Consider the following 18,984-nt stretch of genomic DNA (forward strand, 5'->3'; position numbering starts at 1 on the left):
CAAATTTTTATTACTTATCTTTTTTGTCCTTAAAAAGCTTAATCCCGTTATAGATTAAATGTAAGTGAAAGTCTTAGCTTATTTAATTATCTTAAACTGACTAGGTAGTTCTAAAAATGTAAAGAGTTCTAAAGGCCTACCACGAACATAGACAATCTAAATTTCGCTTTCGTTATCTGGCTCTTTATCGGTCTTACACATTAGTCAAACCAAGAAGTAGAAGAAGTGTCAAATAACAAATTTCGATTTTCTATGCCGGCGGCTCTCTGACCATCTCTAGGTCTAATGACACTGCTGTGGCGCAACGACCCGAAGTGGATCAAGCTCAATCAAGCTACTCTGTCCAAAGCCGTTTCGAGTTCGCTAAGGTCTTTCTGGACTTCGTCTCTCCAAACCGACCGACCGACCGACCGGTTCCGCTAAAAGTTCGACTCTCTTGCGCTTACGCAATGACACAGGAATCACCAATGGAATCACAGCAGAGTTCAACGAGTCAATGACTCAGCTCGCTCTTATCCATCTCACTTATCTGTACCTACACAAAGCATTGATCTTTTTGTAAAGCAAATACTTGTCAAGTCGTGTATTGGATCGTAAGAGGGTTTTTTAACACCAATTGAGATTTCTTCTAACATCATTCATGCATTTGGTAAAGCGATCTGTAATTAAGATTGAGGTTTTTATGTGAAGATTATAACATAATGTGATAGAGATCTTGATAAAACTTGAATTACGAAATGAGCTTGAAATCTACAAAAGAACAATTCCATACTTAAATGTTTATCTTACAAAATGGTTTTATTGATAGGTATAATACTACCGATGTTATTAGTTTGATTGCTATGTGTTTGTGTCTGTCTTTGACACCGGCACCGTAGCTTTTATACGGGTTAACCGATTTGGATGCGTTTTTTTTTATTTGAAGCAGGTATTCTAGTGCTGGTTCTTATACATGTTTTATCAAAATCGGTTCATCCGTTTCAGTTATGAATTATAAATAATCAGGAAAATTTTTGATAAGGTTCAATAATCACATCTTAATTTCTTACTGATGTTTATATTGAAGAAAACATTCAATTTAACGAGATATGTTTTTATGAGAGATAATGACAATAATATTCAAAATAACATTTTTATTTCGTAATAGCCGTTTCCATATACAATCCTTAAATATTCAACAAGTCGTATTTATTTATAATGGTACCCGGTTTGGGGATCAAATCTTTGGGGTTGCTTTGGTCCACTGAAATCTTCACCGATTGGTGCAGAAGTGGATTGATATCCAGGCGTTTCAGGCCCAGAGGTTACTCCAAAACGCCCTACATTAGGTCTGACCCGATCTTGTTCGTTATTAGAGTCTCCATTAGGTTTTAAAGTATATGCAGGTTTAAGAGTTCGGTCGAAAGCAGGAGCGGTTGTACTTTGTCTTCCAGAACCATCAATTAATACAGGACTTTTCTTATCACCGAAGCTGTAGTTTGGTCTATAAGTCGTGCTAGGTACTTGACCGGGTTTGTTAGTGCCAGGCCTCATGTAGGTCACTCCACTGGGTGAGGTAGTTTCGTAAAAAGGACCAGTAGGTCTGTTCTGATACTGTCCCGGGTCTTGATTTGTGGAGTCTGGTCCTGATGGTGGCAGCGGTGTTGTAGTGCTGAATACATTACCGACCGTTCCTCTATTCGGGGCGTTAGTGTTGTAGAATAATTTGTCTCCGGGTTCTTGAGATCCTTGGTTGGAAGGTTCATTGTACACCTGACCGGCTCCTGTCTGGTCTTGATATTGAGGAGCTACAGTGGATTGTGGTCTTCCGAAAGGTCTCTGAGAAGTTCCATATGAGACAGGTCTCCTGGTTGTAGAAAATCCTTGATTTTGGTTTAATTCAGGGTTATAAGTCTCACCCTCCTGACCAGTCACACCTTGCTCCGGATATTGAGAAGCTAAAGTGGACTGTGGTCTACCGAAAGGTCGCTCAGAAGTTCCGTATGACACAGGTCTCCTGGTTGTAGAGAATCCTTGATTTTGATTTAATTTAGGGTCATGACTCTCACCTTCCTGAGTTTCCTGACCAGTCACGCCTTGGTCCTGATATTGAGGAGTTACTGTAGTTTGTGGTCTTCCGCCAAAGGGTCGGCGAGAAGTTTCAAATGAAATCGGTCTCCTTCCTTCATCGTTCTCTTCAGGGTTATCCTGCCCATAAATGTTAGCGCCCTGTTTATAATCAGGGTACTTCTGAGGAGCCATTGGCCGTCTTGATTTACCAGGTTTAACATGGCCGTATTGATCGACATATTCATCAGTAGGTTCGTCATCGCCATATACGTGTTTAGTTAGGAAAGGTCGCACGGTTGTCTGTATTCCCTTTTGATTTGTTCTAGATGGAAACTTGGTGGCCTCTTCTGAGCCAAACTTTCGTTGTGGTGGAGTATATTCATAACCGGTTTCTTCGTATGATGATGCATCATTCTCTTTATTGTTAGAAACACCTGCCTGTTTGTTTGCCGTCGGTCGCTTAGGCTTACCAGAAACTTTATTTTTTGACTGGGAAGTGGCAGGTTTATTTTTGCGGTTATTGATTACTGGTTTTGTGGCGTCATCATAATCATAATCTTCATTTGCGTCAATTTTATCGTCGTTGTACGTGTTGGTCTCATCATCACTCTCAAGCGGTAAAGTTTGACCGGTAATTTTGGACTGATCTTTGATTTTCTGTCCGAATTTGTTTTTCCTTGACGGGATGCGTGTGCGTGGTTCATCATCAAAGTCAGGTTTACTGTCCAGATTTTCTTCGTCATAGCGATCTTCAGTGGTTTTAGCTCCACTTCCAGTTACAGGTTTCTTGATACGATCTACTCGCACGATTGGTCGTTTTTTACCAGACAGATTTTTCCTGTTTGTTTTCTTAGATTCCGGAAGATACTTGTTCAGGCCATGGAAGTCAGTTCTATTATTAGGGTCATCTCTGTAGTTCACGAGATCTGAATCGAAATCGAACTCATCAGAATCTAATAGATCATCATTATCCTTAGGTTCTTCAAGCTTATCGTCTGATACATTATCTTCATATTCCCCGCTTGATATCGGACGGCGAATAGAACTATCTTTATTGGTGTTAACGTTGGGTTTCATTTGTGTTTTTATTCCTTTTAATCGGTTTGGTCTATTATCTTCCTCAGTTAAGTTCTTGATAGGTTTTGGACGTTTAGCGCTAGTACGTCTAATACCTTCCTTGTTATTATTCAGACTGTAATCATCATCCATGTCAATACCTTCTATATCTGATTCATTTATATCGGTTTTTTCTAAGTCAGGCTCTGTATTTTCTGCCTTTGAACTTGGTCGGCTACCTTTAGGTCTAAATACTTTTCTGATCTGTTCATCAATACCATGTTCATTTCTTTCCGGAATATCAGCTCCATTAACTAAAGACACTGTCCTATTTTTTGCCATGAACCGAGTTAATGGACCTTCATATTTCATATATCCGTATTTTTCTTCATTGTAAGAACCTGTAAAAATAAATATTATTAGCCTTTATCGTAAAGCGTACCATTCTGAAAAACGAATTCATGTTAGTCCAAGCTAAAAAAAAATGTGCAGATGCAATCATTAATATCAGATTCCTACAAAAACACGCAGTTCATTGTGGCACTGGTACACTTTGTCACTGCAGAGTTAACTTGTAGTTACATGTTATGCAATTATTGTTTATCTTACCATCATCATCGATTCCCGCTTCCTTATCCAAGTTAGCTTGATCAATAACTCGTTGGATCGCTTCAGGGATTGGTGGCGGGGTCGGTAAATGGTCACCACGAGGTTGAAAACCATTCTCATCAGCCGTATAAACGATGCTATACACTTTTCCGTCATCGCCAGTGTAGGTGAAGCCTCCTTGAGCTCTAGTGCTATTACCTACTTCTCCAGTTTCATCGGCATGAATACCATTAGATGTATCAAAACTGTAAAAGTAGCCTTCGGGTGTAAGTACGTTTTCATAGGATAAAATCTCCGCGTTTCTATCGCCCTCGGCCTGAGGACGTTCAGGTCTACGGCCACCAATGTTTTCAAAGCCAGGTGTAGAAGCGAAATCTCCAGCTTGGTAAGGTCCAACTGTTGTACTCGGAAATCCTTGGTTGGAGAAGCTTGGAGCGGTACCATAAATAGAGCCAGCTTCGGTCTGAGATACAGCCTGTTGGTTGCTTCCATAATTTTCACTTCCAGGTAATCCTTGTTGTGGAAATGCTACTTCCGTTCCAGATGTAGGAATATTACTACCGAAGTGGGGTTGAGATCCAGGAATAAAACGTTGGGGTGCTGCTGTTGACGATGGGAACTGTTGATTGTAGATCGGCCGCTGGTATTGATTCTGTTGGCTAGGTACCCCTTGTTGAATGGTTCCTGGAGTAGGCGCAAATGTTTGATGATATTCTGGGGCAGCGGTGGACCCTGGATAAGAAGGTTGGTTGAAAAGACCAGGGGTGGAGAAGCGTTGATCTTGGTATTGAGGAGCAGTGGTCGAAGTTGCGAAGTTCTGGTTTTCATACTGATTTTGTTGAGGAGATCCAAATATTTGCTGGGATCCGGGAGTCAAAAAGCGCTGGCCATTTTCGTATTGAGGAACAACGGTAGATGATGGATAGTTTTGATTTCCTACATGTTGTCGTTGGCCAGGAGTCCCAAACTGTTGTTGAGGAACTAATTGTCCTTGATATTGGCCAGGGGTCGAGTAACGTCCATTTTGGTTCTTAGGAGCATCAGTTGATAGGAAATTCTGGGCACCTGGTCCAGTAGTAAACTGCTGGTTAGTCTGGTATTGCGGTGCAATCGTGGATGACGGTATATTTTGGCTTCCCGGATACTGGTACTGATTTTCCTGTGAAGGCACTGAAGATCCATAGCCGACTTGTATATATCCTGGAGTAGTAAAACGTTGACTATCATGGAATTGAGGAGCAACGGTGGATGAAGGTATGTTTTGATTACCAGGGTATTGATTACCCTGCACGAGAGAACCAAAAGGTCGCTGGCGAGGAACTGATCCCCCTTGAATTTGGACGGGGGTGGTAAAACGTTGTCCGTCTTGGTAGATAGGGGCTGCAGTTGAAGGATAATTTTCATTCCTTGTATATTGGTTCTGTTGAATCGATGCAGGCGTAGGCGCTGCAGTAGACGATGGGAACTGATTTCCTTGATTTTGACTTCCAGTGTATTGATTCTGCTGGCTAGGAACTCGAGATCCAAAAACTTGATGGTTAAGTCCAGGAGTTATAATTCCTTGCCCAGATTGGAAATGTGGTACAGTAGTTGATGACGGGAAGTCCTGATTTCCTGCAAATTGGTTTTGCTGGTTTGGTACCGGGGTAGTCAACCTTTGACCTCCTTGGTATTGAGGAGCAGCAGTTGATGATGGAAAGTCTTGATTTCCTGAAAATTGGTTCTGCTGGTTTGGTACCGGGGTAGTCAACCTTTGACCTCCTTGGTATTGAGGAGCAGCAGTTGATGATGGAAAGTCTTGATTTCCTGAGAATTGGTTCTGCTGGTTTGTTCCAGGGGTAGTAAATCTCTGACCAGTTTGGTATTGAGGCACCCCTGTTGATGATGGGAACTGGTTTCCTATAAATTGTTTCTGGGCTTGCGGAAAGCCAGGTCCTGTGGGTCCAAATCGTTCATTTTGGTATTGAGGTGCAATAGTTGAAGGTACATTTTGGTCGCCTACAAATCGGTTTTGTTGATTGAAGCCTGGTTGATTCACTGAGATTCCGTCTTGGTATTTAGGTCCTTGGGGCAGATCAGATGGGTAACTGGCGCCATCTTGGTTAGAACCCGCTTGGCCTGGGGATTGCTTGTTGCTCACTGGGGGCAAATATTCGGGGCCATTGAAATTGTTTGGGAATGGTGGTCGCGCAGTGGTTCCGTAAGGAGCTACAGTAGATTGGCTCTGTCCCGTTCGATATTGGTTGTAGCTAGGTCCTTGGCCTGGTCCTCTGATTGGCTGTCGATAATTCTGCCCTGGTACACCTGGTTGGATATTTGAGCCATTTACGAAGGCATTCGGCTCTAAACCTTCGTAACCAGCGGGGAAAGTAGTAGTCTGAGTTATAGCATACGATGTAGTAGTTCTAGGGACAGGGTAGGAGTTTTGGAAGTAAGTGAATCCAGGTTTCTGGCTATCCGGTGTCCCTGTTGGAGCTGGGCGTCGGTCAACGCCTAGTTCTATTTCAGGTTTCCCATTTACTAGCTGCGGTCGTCCCGTAGGTGTTTGCTTGGGAAATTCAAGAGGTACATCGATGTCTCCTGGACTACCTCCTGAGTATTTCGACCCTGGTGGTGGAAGGTAACTCCTGTCTAGCTTCTCAGATGAAGCCAGGCCGGAGGCTAGGCAGATAATCTGAAAATAATAGAAAACATGTATTGCTTCAGGGTATCATTTTATTAAAAATGATTCAATTCTTCAATTATTTTTAGTTCCGTAGTCAACCCTTATTGGTGAAAACCACAAAACACCACTTTATCGGTTGTTTTGATTTACGAAATCCAAATCTTGAGATTAGTGGCAAAGCGGACGCCAGGCTCCAATGAGCCGTGGCGAAACACGCTAGGAAAATGATGATGATTAGTGAATTACACATTAAATACGAGCACTAAGTGCACTATTTCTCTACTTCCATTATTATGTCTTATTTCCCTAAAACTACTATATATATAAGCAATCCAATTTCGACCAATGTGGACCAATTTCGATAATTATTTTTTGTTGTGATTGTTGTCAGGAGAAGGTTCTTATGAATGAAAAAATTAACAAAGCACCAAAAAAAGATAGATATAGGTGAAACGAAGTTTGCCGGATCTACAATATAATAATATTTGCAATAAAAAAGAGAAAGCATTAGTTAATCCCCATCAACACATCCTTCTATCGTAATTCGTAACAAAGGCTTTTATGCCAAATACAAACTATATTGTTCACAATCCATTGTCATATGAAGTCGTTACACTTTCGTTTATTAACCCTATCACTGTACACTTCACGACACAGAAAGGATAAACCAGTAATAAAATTGTGTGTAAAAAAAGTCCCACTTGCTCCGGAAAATGACACTGGAGCCAAATTGTTGGTCTTGCATACTGATGTCCCTTCGGAAAGTTTCTTAATTGCTATATTTCAACTTGAAAAAATTGGAACATAGTAATCGAATTTTTATACATTTTCAAAAGAAAGATTCCTTTGTTTACTGTAAAATTTTCAAAAAATTTCGAAGAAGTTTTTGGAAACTTTCCGCAACTTGCATAACTAGTCTTGAATTTTATTCACTCTTCACACACTCTTGTAGTTATCTTGGCTTGAACGTTAGGTGAGGACACCTGTATTCTCATCAAGGAACAAGAAAATTTAACAAAAGACGTATGACAAAAACTAACCAGAAAGATCTTCATCTCGGATGTGTCTGCCACAGGATGCAGTTGAGATGTGTGCTGTCTCCCATCAAAAAATGTTATTTATACCATCCTTAAAATTAACCTATAATGACTATTTAGGTGTACGTGCGGACGTGACAGTCGGACATACCGTGACAGTACCCTAATTGTAGCTGTCAAACCTGAGCAAGTTATTAAGAGTGTTTATTTTTTGGGTTTCGTCACGTTATTATTGAGGTGGTCATGATATCTCTTCTTCAATCCTAAATTGGCTCAAATCTATCATTAATGCTCCACGATTCTAAGCTTTACTTATCTTAAAATTAGGAGTGTAATCGCTTGTAAAATGAAAATTACTTGTGGCATTACGGTTTTAAGTTAGAGATGGGCATTATTTGCCTTGACATTTCTCTGGCCTGGAGTGTACGGCGACAAAGATCGAAATTAGCCCCGATATGTGACATAACGTAGAAAAGTGGTGCGATGTTTCTAAAGAATTGGGATGATGGTTTTGGTTGCTAGGTGACTTAGATGCACTACGATGCCTATCTTTGATACAACTGCTTTTGTGGGCCGATTTTTCTTTTCGTCGGTTTTCTTTTATTTGTCAAAGTTCGGTAAATTTTGGCACCATATTATCAACAGCACCAAATTTTAAGGATGACTCACGTTAGACCGGGCCGTGTCCGGACTGGAGCTTCCAGCGCTTCCTTTTTTATGACAAATGATATATGATCACGTGATGTTTTCCATAGAAAACGATGCGCCGGAAGTTCCGGCCAGGACACGGCCCGGTCTAACGTGAGTCATCCTTTAGGTGCAATTTTACCGTATGTCCTAAAAAAATCTTCCTCCGAGTTACGAAAACGTATGTAATTTTCGTAAGTAAGCGAAAGATATTTGTGGATGAAACTGAATGCGTACTTTCAGGCTTCTTTTCGTTTATTTTATATAAAGGCATTTCAGGGTGTGTCGTAATCGTCCTCAGAAATATTATTCCAGTTTATAAATATTTTATTTTAAAAGTCTATTAACCAATAATGACATTTAGCGACCATCTATGTTCTTTATCATAAAGGTATAAAGCCCAATAACGTCATTCTGATATCAGTGTAAATTCGAATTGACCTGTTTGGGTCAACTTGGTCATCTTCGGAGACAATGGCATTGAATTGGGCAGAACAATTGTCAGAGGTCGGTTCGCTCACGACGGTGATAATCAATATGTCTCTTGTAATTGCTGGGCCCTGAACTGTGAACTTGTAAAGGCTTAATGCTTTTTTTTAAGTGAATTAAGATTTATATTTTTAATAAGACAATAAAAAGACAAATAAATAACTTATGAACTAAATATATCTATGAATAAAACTAAGAACTAAGAATCCTAAATATATTTTAAATTAAACAAGCAATATAAAAACTACTCAAAAACGCCTCCCCGCACAACCCCCGGTGCAAAGGTGCCATCACACTCGCTGTGTTACCGCGTTGAATTGCGATTTTGCGATGGACAACCTCAGTAAAGCTTCCGAGCGAGTTGGTCTGAGGATGAACATGGACAAGATGAAGATCATGTCAAATGTCCGTGTAGAACCAACTCCTGTTACAATCGGAGACTATACACTTGAAGTTGTAGACGATTATATATAAATAAATAAATAAATAAATATTAGGGGACATCTTACACAGATCAAACCTAGCCCCAAACTAAGCAAAGCTTGTACTATGGGTACTAGGCGACGATATACATACTTGTATAGATAAATACATACTTATATACATAGAAAACAACCATGACTCAGGAACAAATATTAGTGTTCATCACACAAATAAATGCCCTTACTGGGATTCGAACCCAGGACCATCGGCTTAGCAGACAGGGTCACTATCCACTAGACCAGACCGGTCGTCAAACCCTACCTATATACCTAGGACAAACTGTCCAGTTAGGTAGGTCCAACTTCGAGAAAGAGGTTAATCGACGAATCCGACTCGTTTGGGAAGCTACGGCACATCTTTTTGTCCAATATTCCGCAGTGTCTCAAGACGAAAGTCTTCGACCTGTGTGTGTTGCCAGTGATGACATATGGAACTGAAACGTGGCCGCTTACTGTGTGCCTCATAAGAAGGCTCAAAGTCACCCAAAGGGCAATGGAGAGGGCTATGCTTGGAGTCTCTCTGCGTGATCGCATCAGAAATGAGGCCATCCGCAGCAGAACCAAAGTAACCGATATAGCCCTCCGAATCGCTAAACTTAAGTGGCAGTGGGCGGGGCACATTGCCCGTAGAACCGATGGCCGTTGGGGCGGAAAGGTTCTCGAGTGGCGACCACCTACCGGAAGGCGCAACGTGGGTAGACCCCCCACAAGGTGGACTGACGACCTAGTAAAGGTCGCAGGAGTCCGCTGGATGCGGGTGGCGCAAGACCGGTCATTGTGGCACTCTTTGGGGGAGGCCTATGTCCAGCAGTGGACGTCCTCTGGCTGATATGATAATGATGATGATGATGGACTACCTTAGCACCAGGAAAAACCGGAGCGCGAGTCGATGCCCTTTTTTCTGCTTTTTGGAAAAAAATCCATGTGTTTCTTTTTCTTTGTACATATAATTATAACATTTATTTCAGTTTATAATTTATATATGTATATAGTAGTGTTTCTACTTGAAATAAAAACAAATAAGTATTTTTTTTTTCTGAAAATAAACAGCGCCATCTCTCTCGCTAGTTCGGAATCCCCTGAGTTGATTCAGCTAGAACAGCGGTCGGCAACCTTTTTTTGCGTAGTTTTAGTAGCGTAGTTAACGATGAGTAAGTTGACGCGGGCCGCACTTTGTTAATATTTATGACTTTATCAGACATTGTCGTTTCTCAATATTACATAGCCAGAGAGGCTCGCAGGCCGCAAGTGACAGTTTCACGAGCCGCATGCGGCCCGCGGGCCGCAGGTTGCCGACCGCCGAGCTAGAAGGTCGAACCATACTGTTCTACCTTAGGTATGGCTACTTAGGGGGCGCCATAAGCCTTCAGTAGGAAATGCATAATACTTGGAAAAATTCGACGTCTGCCGCCGTGACCCAGGTGGCCGAATGGCACAGGCACCTGCCGCGATAGCAGAGGACGCTGGTTCGACTCCAGCCTTTGGCACTGGAGGCCTTGGTCACTTTTTCTTACTATATGACATTTTTTCAGTTTATAATTTGAGATCATACTTTGCACATTTGTATGACAGTAAAAAAGTATTGTTTTATATCAATAAACGGCTAGAAAGCCTTCAGAGCCCGTCAACGTGCACACTAGCGCCACTGCTAAATAATCGTGATTATTAAAATTTAACGATAGGTATTCAATAAAGGGGGCCGCTATGTACTGTATTTTGTATTTAAGTACCTTTTGAATACATCAAACTAGTTTTTATGTTGCTGGATTCGTCAATTGCGTCCAAAGTGAAAACGGCCGTTTTCACTTCATAGATCGATCGATTATTTAGCAGTGGCGCTAGTGTGCACGTTGATGGGCTCTTCAGTAAAATTTCTCTCTGGAAACAACTTCGCCTTAAGTTATTTATGAATGAGCGTGCATCATATATAAGCTTACGATATGGTGTGAGCGTCATTCACACGCCAACATTTACGCGCCATTGTTCCGATATGGGAAATCTTTTCATTAGTCACATATCGTAGTGACAAAATGACATAATTCTGTTGACACTCTATTATATCACATATTTACATATAATTAGAGACTAAAATCATTTGTATTATCGAGGTTTGATTGACTTGAGATTCGCAATAGTTAGTTACCAACGTTTACTTAACAGACGGATGGACAAACTTGTTTGCAAATATCGGGCATCTTTCTCTTTTACTCTAATACAGGCGTAATTAGAGTGACAGTGTTAGTTGCTCGAAATTTATGAACCTCGATTTTTACGGTTATAGCCTTGGTGCATTATCTACCAAGGAGGAGTTTTGGCCGAAGGGTGTCAAGTTCCAGAGGGCCTACCGCGAACCACGTTCGACGTGTTGCCTCTCTGTCGCACTTGTAAATTGGTACGTAAGTGTGACAGAAGGCAACACATCGAACGTGGTTCGCGGCAGGCCCTCAGCGGTTCTTGCGGGGTTGCCGAATGCATCGCAGCCAACATGTTTTGTACTTCTTAGTTTTAAGATATATATTTTTACAATATTTATGCTAGTGTTAGTATTAATCTATGGGCCACTTGATGCCTGAAATAAACATTTTTCTCTTTATATATTTACATTATAATATAATATGAATAACAAGGGTTTGCTTCACTTCATCTACCTATGGAAATCCCTACTAATCCCGACTAAATGCAAATGTTTGTTTGTTGCATGTTGCCTCTTCAGCTCTTCGCTTAAGAGCCAACGGGAGTGGTCATTCCTCCATACAAACGTACTCCTCGTTTTCCTCCGTGGTTTTTGAAGCCAGAGCAATGATTTTTTCAACACAGATTAATATTGTCAATATCTGTGTCGGACCGTTTTGCTTATTTTGATATTTTTGTTTTTTAAGGCGCTAGAGCTCTTCAAAAATGGCCAAAATGGCCTAATTGACTATGCCGCAATGAGAGGCGTGGCATTCAAAACTGATATCAATTAGCCAAAAAAGCAAAACGGTCCGACACAGATAATTTCATAATCATTTAGATTTCCAAATTTGGTTACGATTGGTTAAGTTTTGGAGGAGGAAACAGAGGAGTACGAAACCTCGATTTTTGACATTTTTACGCAGGATTTTTCGCCTTGTCCTTATCGCACTACTTTTAGGTGCCGCTTCCGTTAGCAAGACGGGTATATTTACCTAAAATATTTAAAACTCAGCTCCTGTTTCGTCTTAAACCGCCGAACCGATTTTGATGAAATTTGGCATGACGCTAGTTTGAGGCCCGAAGAAGGACATACTTCACGCAGACCAAGTCGCGGGCAAGAGCTAGTATCATTAAATAAATTAATGTTTAGCGTTTCCGACTTCATGGAACGGTACTCTACTGTTCGGGATTTATAGTTAAAGTATCCTTATAACTCTACGCCCACAGAACAATGCTACTACACGGCTACATTAATTTTACGATACTGGTGGAAGGATTTCGTAATGAGAAATTATAGGCCGTCTAAGCTAACTCTTCATTGACTATGTAGCAATTGCCAAATGTCGCATTTTTGAAAACGAATTATGTATTTGCGGCACTTGCGTTTGAAACTTTCGGTCCTTGGTGGTCAGACACCAAAAAACTAGGAAAAGATATTTCTACCAAACTAGTCTGGGTGTCTGGCGACCTACGAGCTGACGCATTTTTCGCAAAGTTACCAAGATATTCGTGAATAACTGAAAAATGGGACCTTCTTATCCCCTCTCCCCCCCGGCATAGGGGATACGGCCGGGGACTTTTGATATGTTCACCTCCTATCTAGTCCAAACAAAGAGTCAAAAATTGTGTTCCTAGCATTTCCCTCCATACCTTCTTATTGCTGTGGGGCTGTTCATAAATTACGTCATCTATTTTTAACGATTTTTGACCCACCCCCCTAAAATCATCCAAAAATCATGCTTCGAATGACCCCGTTTCCTCCTACGTCATGCTACCATCATCCGATGTCCAGACCCCTTGGCCTATTAGTCGGTGAACTTTAAAATTGATTCAAAACTATTTATTTAAATACTTGCTCAGAATGCTCATGTTAAATAACTGAGATGCAAAGATAAGCAAACGAATCTTGTACAATATCGATATTCTTATTCTTACATAACTTAGTGCAGTGTTTTTCAACCTTTAAGGGGTTATGAACCTCTTATCAAAGGATCTAGATAGGTCTAGATAAAAATAAAACAAATAGACTAGCGGTACAATTCGAGTTTAGTTCGCGAGGTCTAGATAGGCCTAGATAAAAATAAAACAAACAGACTAGCGGTACAATTCGAGTTTAGTTCGCGAGGTCTAGATAGGCCTAGATAAAAATAAAACAAACAGACTAGCGGTACAATTCGAGTTTAGTTCGCGAGGTCTAGATAGGCCTAGATAAAAATAAAACAAACAGACTAGCGGTCCAATTCAAGTTTAACCCCCTTAGTGCCACTTGCACCATCCCACTAACCCGAGGTTTACCGGTTAAACCATTAACCCAGTGTCAAATTGTACTGGTAACCATGGTAACTCTAGGTTTAACCAGGTAATCCCGGGTTAGAGAATGGTGCAAGTGGCCCTTATTCATGAAACTTTACGGGCCTGTAGGGCTAAGATGGTCGGCTCTTTATCATTTGTCACCATGCCTGTCACGTTCTAACAAATATGTAAGTGCGTAAGTGACGCATGGCATGACAGGTGATAAAAATGCGACCATGATACCGCTTCTGATTTAGTTAAATTATGTTTTATCCCTTTCTTACAAATACATAAGTCAAAATGACAGATAACGAGTATAAAGACGAACGATTATTTGCTAATTGAGGTTTGTAGCGCTTTTATGAATAAGGGGGTTAATTATTAGATCTGATTTCGATGTGATACTGATCTGTCAGTGTCAAAAATGACGGTTTTGGTTGAAGCAATGTCACTTTTGACACTGACAGATCAGTATCACATCTGAATCAGATCTAATAACTAAAACTCGAATTGGTCCGTACAAACCGTTGACGGCGGGGGGGGGGGGGGGTCGCAAAAATGGTTTTAATGCAAAGGGAGTCCACGTCAGGTAATTTATTCGCATGCTCCTTGGCATCATGGTGGTAGAGCTAGACCAAGAAAAGTCTACAGCGATTTTGATAGCCCACGCAGTGCAAGTGTTAATTACACGTCATAATTTCATAGAAGTTTGACGTTTAAAATGACACTTGCACTGCGTGGGCTGGTTAAGCTGGAAGACCAGCGCTATCGCATATATATTATGTTAGAGCATATGCTGAGTGGTGTCCATTTGTAGCCTCTATAGCAGCATCAATACTACGATTATTATTGCATGTTAGTTAAGCTAATAATAGTTTAAACTGTTTAGTGTATAAGATCCTTTTTTTTTTTTTATATGTGTGGTGCTGTATGTAGATGTTTTTTGCAATTAACGTTTTTCTTCTTTTCTATTAAAGTCGCTGCAGACTTTTCTCGGTCTGACTCTATTCATTATCCTTCGAAAAACACTAAGGTAAACATTTGGAAGCCTATTTGAAGATTCAAAGTTTGATATGATACGAACATAATACGACTCATAGCACAGAATAAGTAATAGTACCTACTACGGTACAGAAAGGACACTTCCTACAAAACCGAAGTTTGACAGCGGTTCAGGGTCGAATCATGATATCCCTTTCTAACTTATGGCACTATCCCTTTCGGCTATTTAGGGTTGTCAAAATTCAAGTCATTATCTTATTTGTGGTCGTGCACGCAAAGGGACGTCAAGTTGTGTCAACCCTAATAATTGCTCGGAGCGATGCTGAGCCGAACGGAGCCGAGTTTGCCCGAAGTCAGGAGTGTCTCCCCACTGCTCGTAGTGACCCTCGCGCGCACCGGTTGACGCAGATGCGTAGGTGCATAGCTGTGGTTGAAATAACTACAACAAATTGTGTCAAAATATTTTCAATAATGCTAATATCCAGAGAGAAAAAACCAGGCAAGTGCGAGTCGGACTCGCGCACGAAGGGTTCCGTACCATAATGCAAAAAACGGCAAAAAAGAAACGGTCACCCATCCAAGTACTGACCCCGCCCGACGTTGCTTAATAACTTCGGTCAAAAATCACGTTTGTTGTATGGGAGCCCCACTTAAATCTTTATTTTATTCTGTTTTTAGTACTTGTTGTTATAGCGGCAACAAAAATACATCATCTGTGAAAATTTCAACTGTCTAGCTATCACGGTTCGTGAGATACAGCCTGGTGACAGACGACGGACGGACGGACGGACGGACGGACGGACGGACGGACGGACAGCGGAGTCTTAGTAATAGGGTCCCGTTTTACCCTTTGGGTACGGAACCCTAAAAATGAGGACTACGTTTGTATGATTAGATTAGATTAGATTTAGATTAGATTCATTTATTTATTATATTTTCGGTTGGAGTATGAAAAGTATGAAAAGGCGATTCGTCTCACGGGAGTTTTATAGTTAAAGTTTTTTTTTAATACCTAACACAACTAAAATGAGATAGACTAAGATAATCTCGTGCAATATCTGTACTTACATAACCCAGATATGAAGTATCAGGTGCACAGACCATCTGCCGGCCTAGCCAAGGTTACAATCGCTATCGCTTCGACAACGAAACGCTTTGTCTCTCTATCACTCTTCCATATTAGTGCGACAGAGACAGTTGCGTTTCGATCGCTACGGAGCGTAAGCGATTGGCATTTTGGCTACGCGGCCTGGTCCAGAGTCCAGGCTCCGCATTTAAAATCGGCTGCTATTTAACTGATCACCAGATTTAGTAAAATTTAATACCACAAAAATCTATTTTACCACCCTAAAATAATGAATGATCACCAAAATTATAACACCATTTTAATGTGAAATGATTACCAATTTTATTACACTTTACTATCCTTTTAAAGGAAATGACACCAAACTAATCATTATTAACCCAAAAATACTAAATGATTACCAAATTTCAAACCCCATTTTAATGTGAAATGATAACCAAATTTTGACATCTTGCTATCCTATTAAAGAAAATGACACCAAAATAATCATTGTAACCCCAAAAATAGTAAATGACCACCAAAATTAGAACTCCATTTTAATGTAAAATTATAACCAAATTTTTAAATCTTGATATCATATTAAAGCAAATGACTCCAAAATAATCATTGAAAACCCAAAAATAGTAAATGACCACCAAAATTGTAACCACATTTTAATTCAAAATGTGCAAATATTTAATATAATTACCGTTATCATATTAAATTAATGAATCCACTTCGTCACCTTTTTCTAGTAGCATTTTATTTCTGTAACAGTCGCAGGTCTAACCTAACCTAACCCACTTTTCTAGTAGCATTTCGTTTCTGTAAGGGTCGCAGTTCAAACCTAACCTAACCCACTTTTCTAGTAGCATTTCTTTTCTGCAAGGGTCGCAGTTCAAACCTAACCTAACCCACTTTTCTAGTAGCATTTCTTTTCTGCAAGGTTCGCAGTTCAAACCTAACATAACCCACTTTTCTAGTAGCATTTCTTTTTTGTAGGGGTCGCAGTTCAAACCTAACCTAACCCACTTTTCTAGTAGCATTTCTTTTCTGAAAGGGTCGCAGTTCAAACCTAACCTAACCCACTTTTCTAGTAGCATTTCTTTTCTGTAAGGGTCGCAGTTCAAACCTAACCTATCCCACTTTTCTAGTAGCATTTCTTTTCTGAAAGGGTCGCAGTTCAAACCTAACCTAACCCACTTTTCTAGTAGCATTTCTTTTCTGTAAGGGTCGCAGTTCAAACCTAACCTATCCCACTTTTCTAGTAGCATTTCTTTTCTGTAAGGGTCGCAGTTCAAACCTAACCTAACCCACTTTTCTAGTAGCATTTCTTTTCTGTAAGGGTCGCAGTTCAAACCTAACTTAACCAATTTTTCTAGTAGCATTTGGTTTCTGTAAGGGTCGCAGTTCAAACCTAACCTAACCCACTTTTCTGATAGCATTTCTTTTCTGTATGGGTCGCAGTTCAAACCTAACCTAATTTTTGGTGATCATTCAATATATTTGGTATTTGAATACAACTTGAAGTGCAGTCGTAATTAAAATGGTGGTACTTTTGTATTTTTAGGCCTTATTATTTTGGTGTTCAGTAATTTTTTTTGGTAAGCATGATTTTTTTATTAAGGGTACCAAAGTATTTTTTGGTGGTCATTATATTTGTAGCCTTTAAAATCTTCTCGAGGCAGAGATGTAGGGTTGGAGCCGGTATAGCTTTATTTGACGTTCATAAGCGCATTGTAATATGCCTACTTGAATAAACTATTTTTTATCTTTTATCTTTATCTTAAAGTGTTTATTAATATGCGCGTTCTTTTATTCGTAAAATATTTTGCTGCTGACCGACATTCTAGCCCACTGTTATCTTCATACTAATGGTAGGGGAGCCCAAGAGGGGATTTTTGTGTTTACTCGAGCGCGTCAGATTAAGATATGAGTGATATCTTGCTACCCCGTGTAGTCTACCTTTACCCCTTTTAGCCATCTATGTTGAGCCCTTGGTTGGTGGGGGATTGGTGGGGGTTAAACAAACTGTTAAGCAGATTGTGGATTTGGTCATATTACTCCAAATTAACGCTATAATTGCGCTATTACTAAATCTGATAATTATATGCACGCATTTCCTTAATCTGACGGTTACAATGTAAAAATTAGGAGTCAAACTTGGGTTCGTCAGATTAAGAAAATGCTTACAAATAAGTGTTATATTAAGTTATAGAAAAAAATATAGCATTAACGTGGACAAAAACGACCAAACCCACAAACTGCTTAACGATTTTTTAACCCTCCACCAACCTAAACCTAAAAAAACTTTATATAACTTTTTTTCCTTCTTATCATCTAATATTTAGATTCCAATAGGTCTGTACGACGCTCGAGTAAACACACATTTAGCATCGTCGGCTCCCCAACTATAACTACATTTTTGATATAGTACAAACAGCAACACTCTTAACTATGCATCGGTGGACCTTAAGCCTTTTGTAATAAGGTTTACGAACTGTCAATTACCAGTCAAAAAGCCGGGATAACACGAGGAATGATGAAAGATTATTATGATTTATCTATGTGGGTAAGTGGTCTGTGGTCAGGTGGCATCCGTGTGAAGCTCGTGACTGGTCCCGCTGCGGTCCACTTATGAAATGCTTAGCATTTAGTCTACAGCAAGTGCTCTGTTATTAGCACATATGCCTGGAGATAAAAAAACAACGGGTTGCACTCCGGGAGTGCCGGCAGAAGTGAAAACTCAATTAATGTCTGCAGCACTATGTATAATTGAGGTTAACGCCATCTAGTGTTATTTCGTCGCATTACTTGAAACCCCTAAGCACATCACTGTGAGTACTAGAGTTATATTCGTACCAGTTTGAGGGAAACTCACTAGATGGCATTTAAATCAATAAAGAAAAACTCATTGTAACAGTGTCCGTCACACGTGACGTCACGTCTTCCGTCTTACAGTCACGTGACACCTGTTACGATTTTAACATTTTTTCCCCATCACAAAAAGTGCACAGCGCCGCTAAAGAAGTTTTCACTTCAAAAATTCGCCCTTCAAACGCCTCCCCTTCTTCGCCTTTTTCGCGGGTAGTGACCCTGCATCTGAAGCCGATGGTCCTGGGTTCGAATCCCGGTAAGGGCATTTATTTGTGTGATGAGCACAGATATTTGTTCCTGAGTCATGGGTGTTTTCTATGTATTTAAGTATTTGTATATTATATATATCGATGTCTGAGTACCCACAACACAAGCCTTCTTGAGCTTACCGTGGGACTTGGTCAATTTGTGCTAGAATGTCCTTATAATATTTATTTACTTTTATTTTATTCAAATGACAGCAGAGGGTTTGCCGCAAAAGAGAAAATTTCCTTATCGTTA

At 40.2% G+C, this 18,984-nt stretch overlaps 1 protein-coding gene across 1 annotated transcript; it reads right to left on the reverse strand.

Annotated features, from left to right (window-relative positions):
* Positions 1 to 638: 638 nt before the first annotated feature.
* On the reverse strand, positions 639 to 6,974 carry LOC134798028 (uncharacterized). Its single transcript, XM_063770359.1, has 4 exons — positions 6,968 to 6,974; positions 3,715 to 6,414; positions 1,336 to 3,506; positions 639 to 659 (listed from the first exon to the last, which is right to left on the reverse strand). Exons 1-4 carry the CDS (start codon positions 6,972 to 6,974, stop codon positions 639 to 641), a joined length of 4,899 nt encoding a protein of 1,632 aa, XP_063626429.1.
* Positions 6,975 to 18,984: the final 12,010 nt, after the last annotated feature.

This window comes from Cydia splendana, chromosome 16 (genome assembly GCF_910591565.1).
Source record: "Cydia splendana chromosome 16, ilCydSple1.2, whole genome shotgun sequence".
Classification (NCBI taxonomy): domain Eukaryota; kingdom Metazoa; phylum Arthropoda; class Insecta; order Lepidoptera; family Tortricidae; genus Cydia; species Cydia splendana.

Excerpts from the sequence above, each read along its gene's own strand:
- LOC134798028 (XM_063770359.1), bottom strand. Across the intron at positions 3,507-3,714 it reads AGCGGGAATCGATGATGATG|GTTCTTACAATGAAGAAAAA; the intron begins GTAAGATAAACA and ends TTATTTTTACAG. Across the intron at positions 660-1,335 it reads CTAATAACGAACAAGATCGG|ATCGCTTTACCAAATGCATG; the intron begins GTCAGACCTAAT and ends TCTTAATTACAG.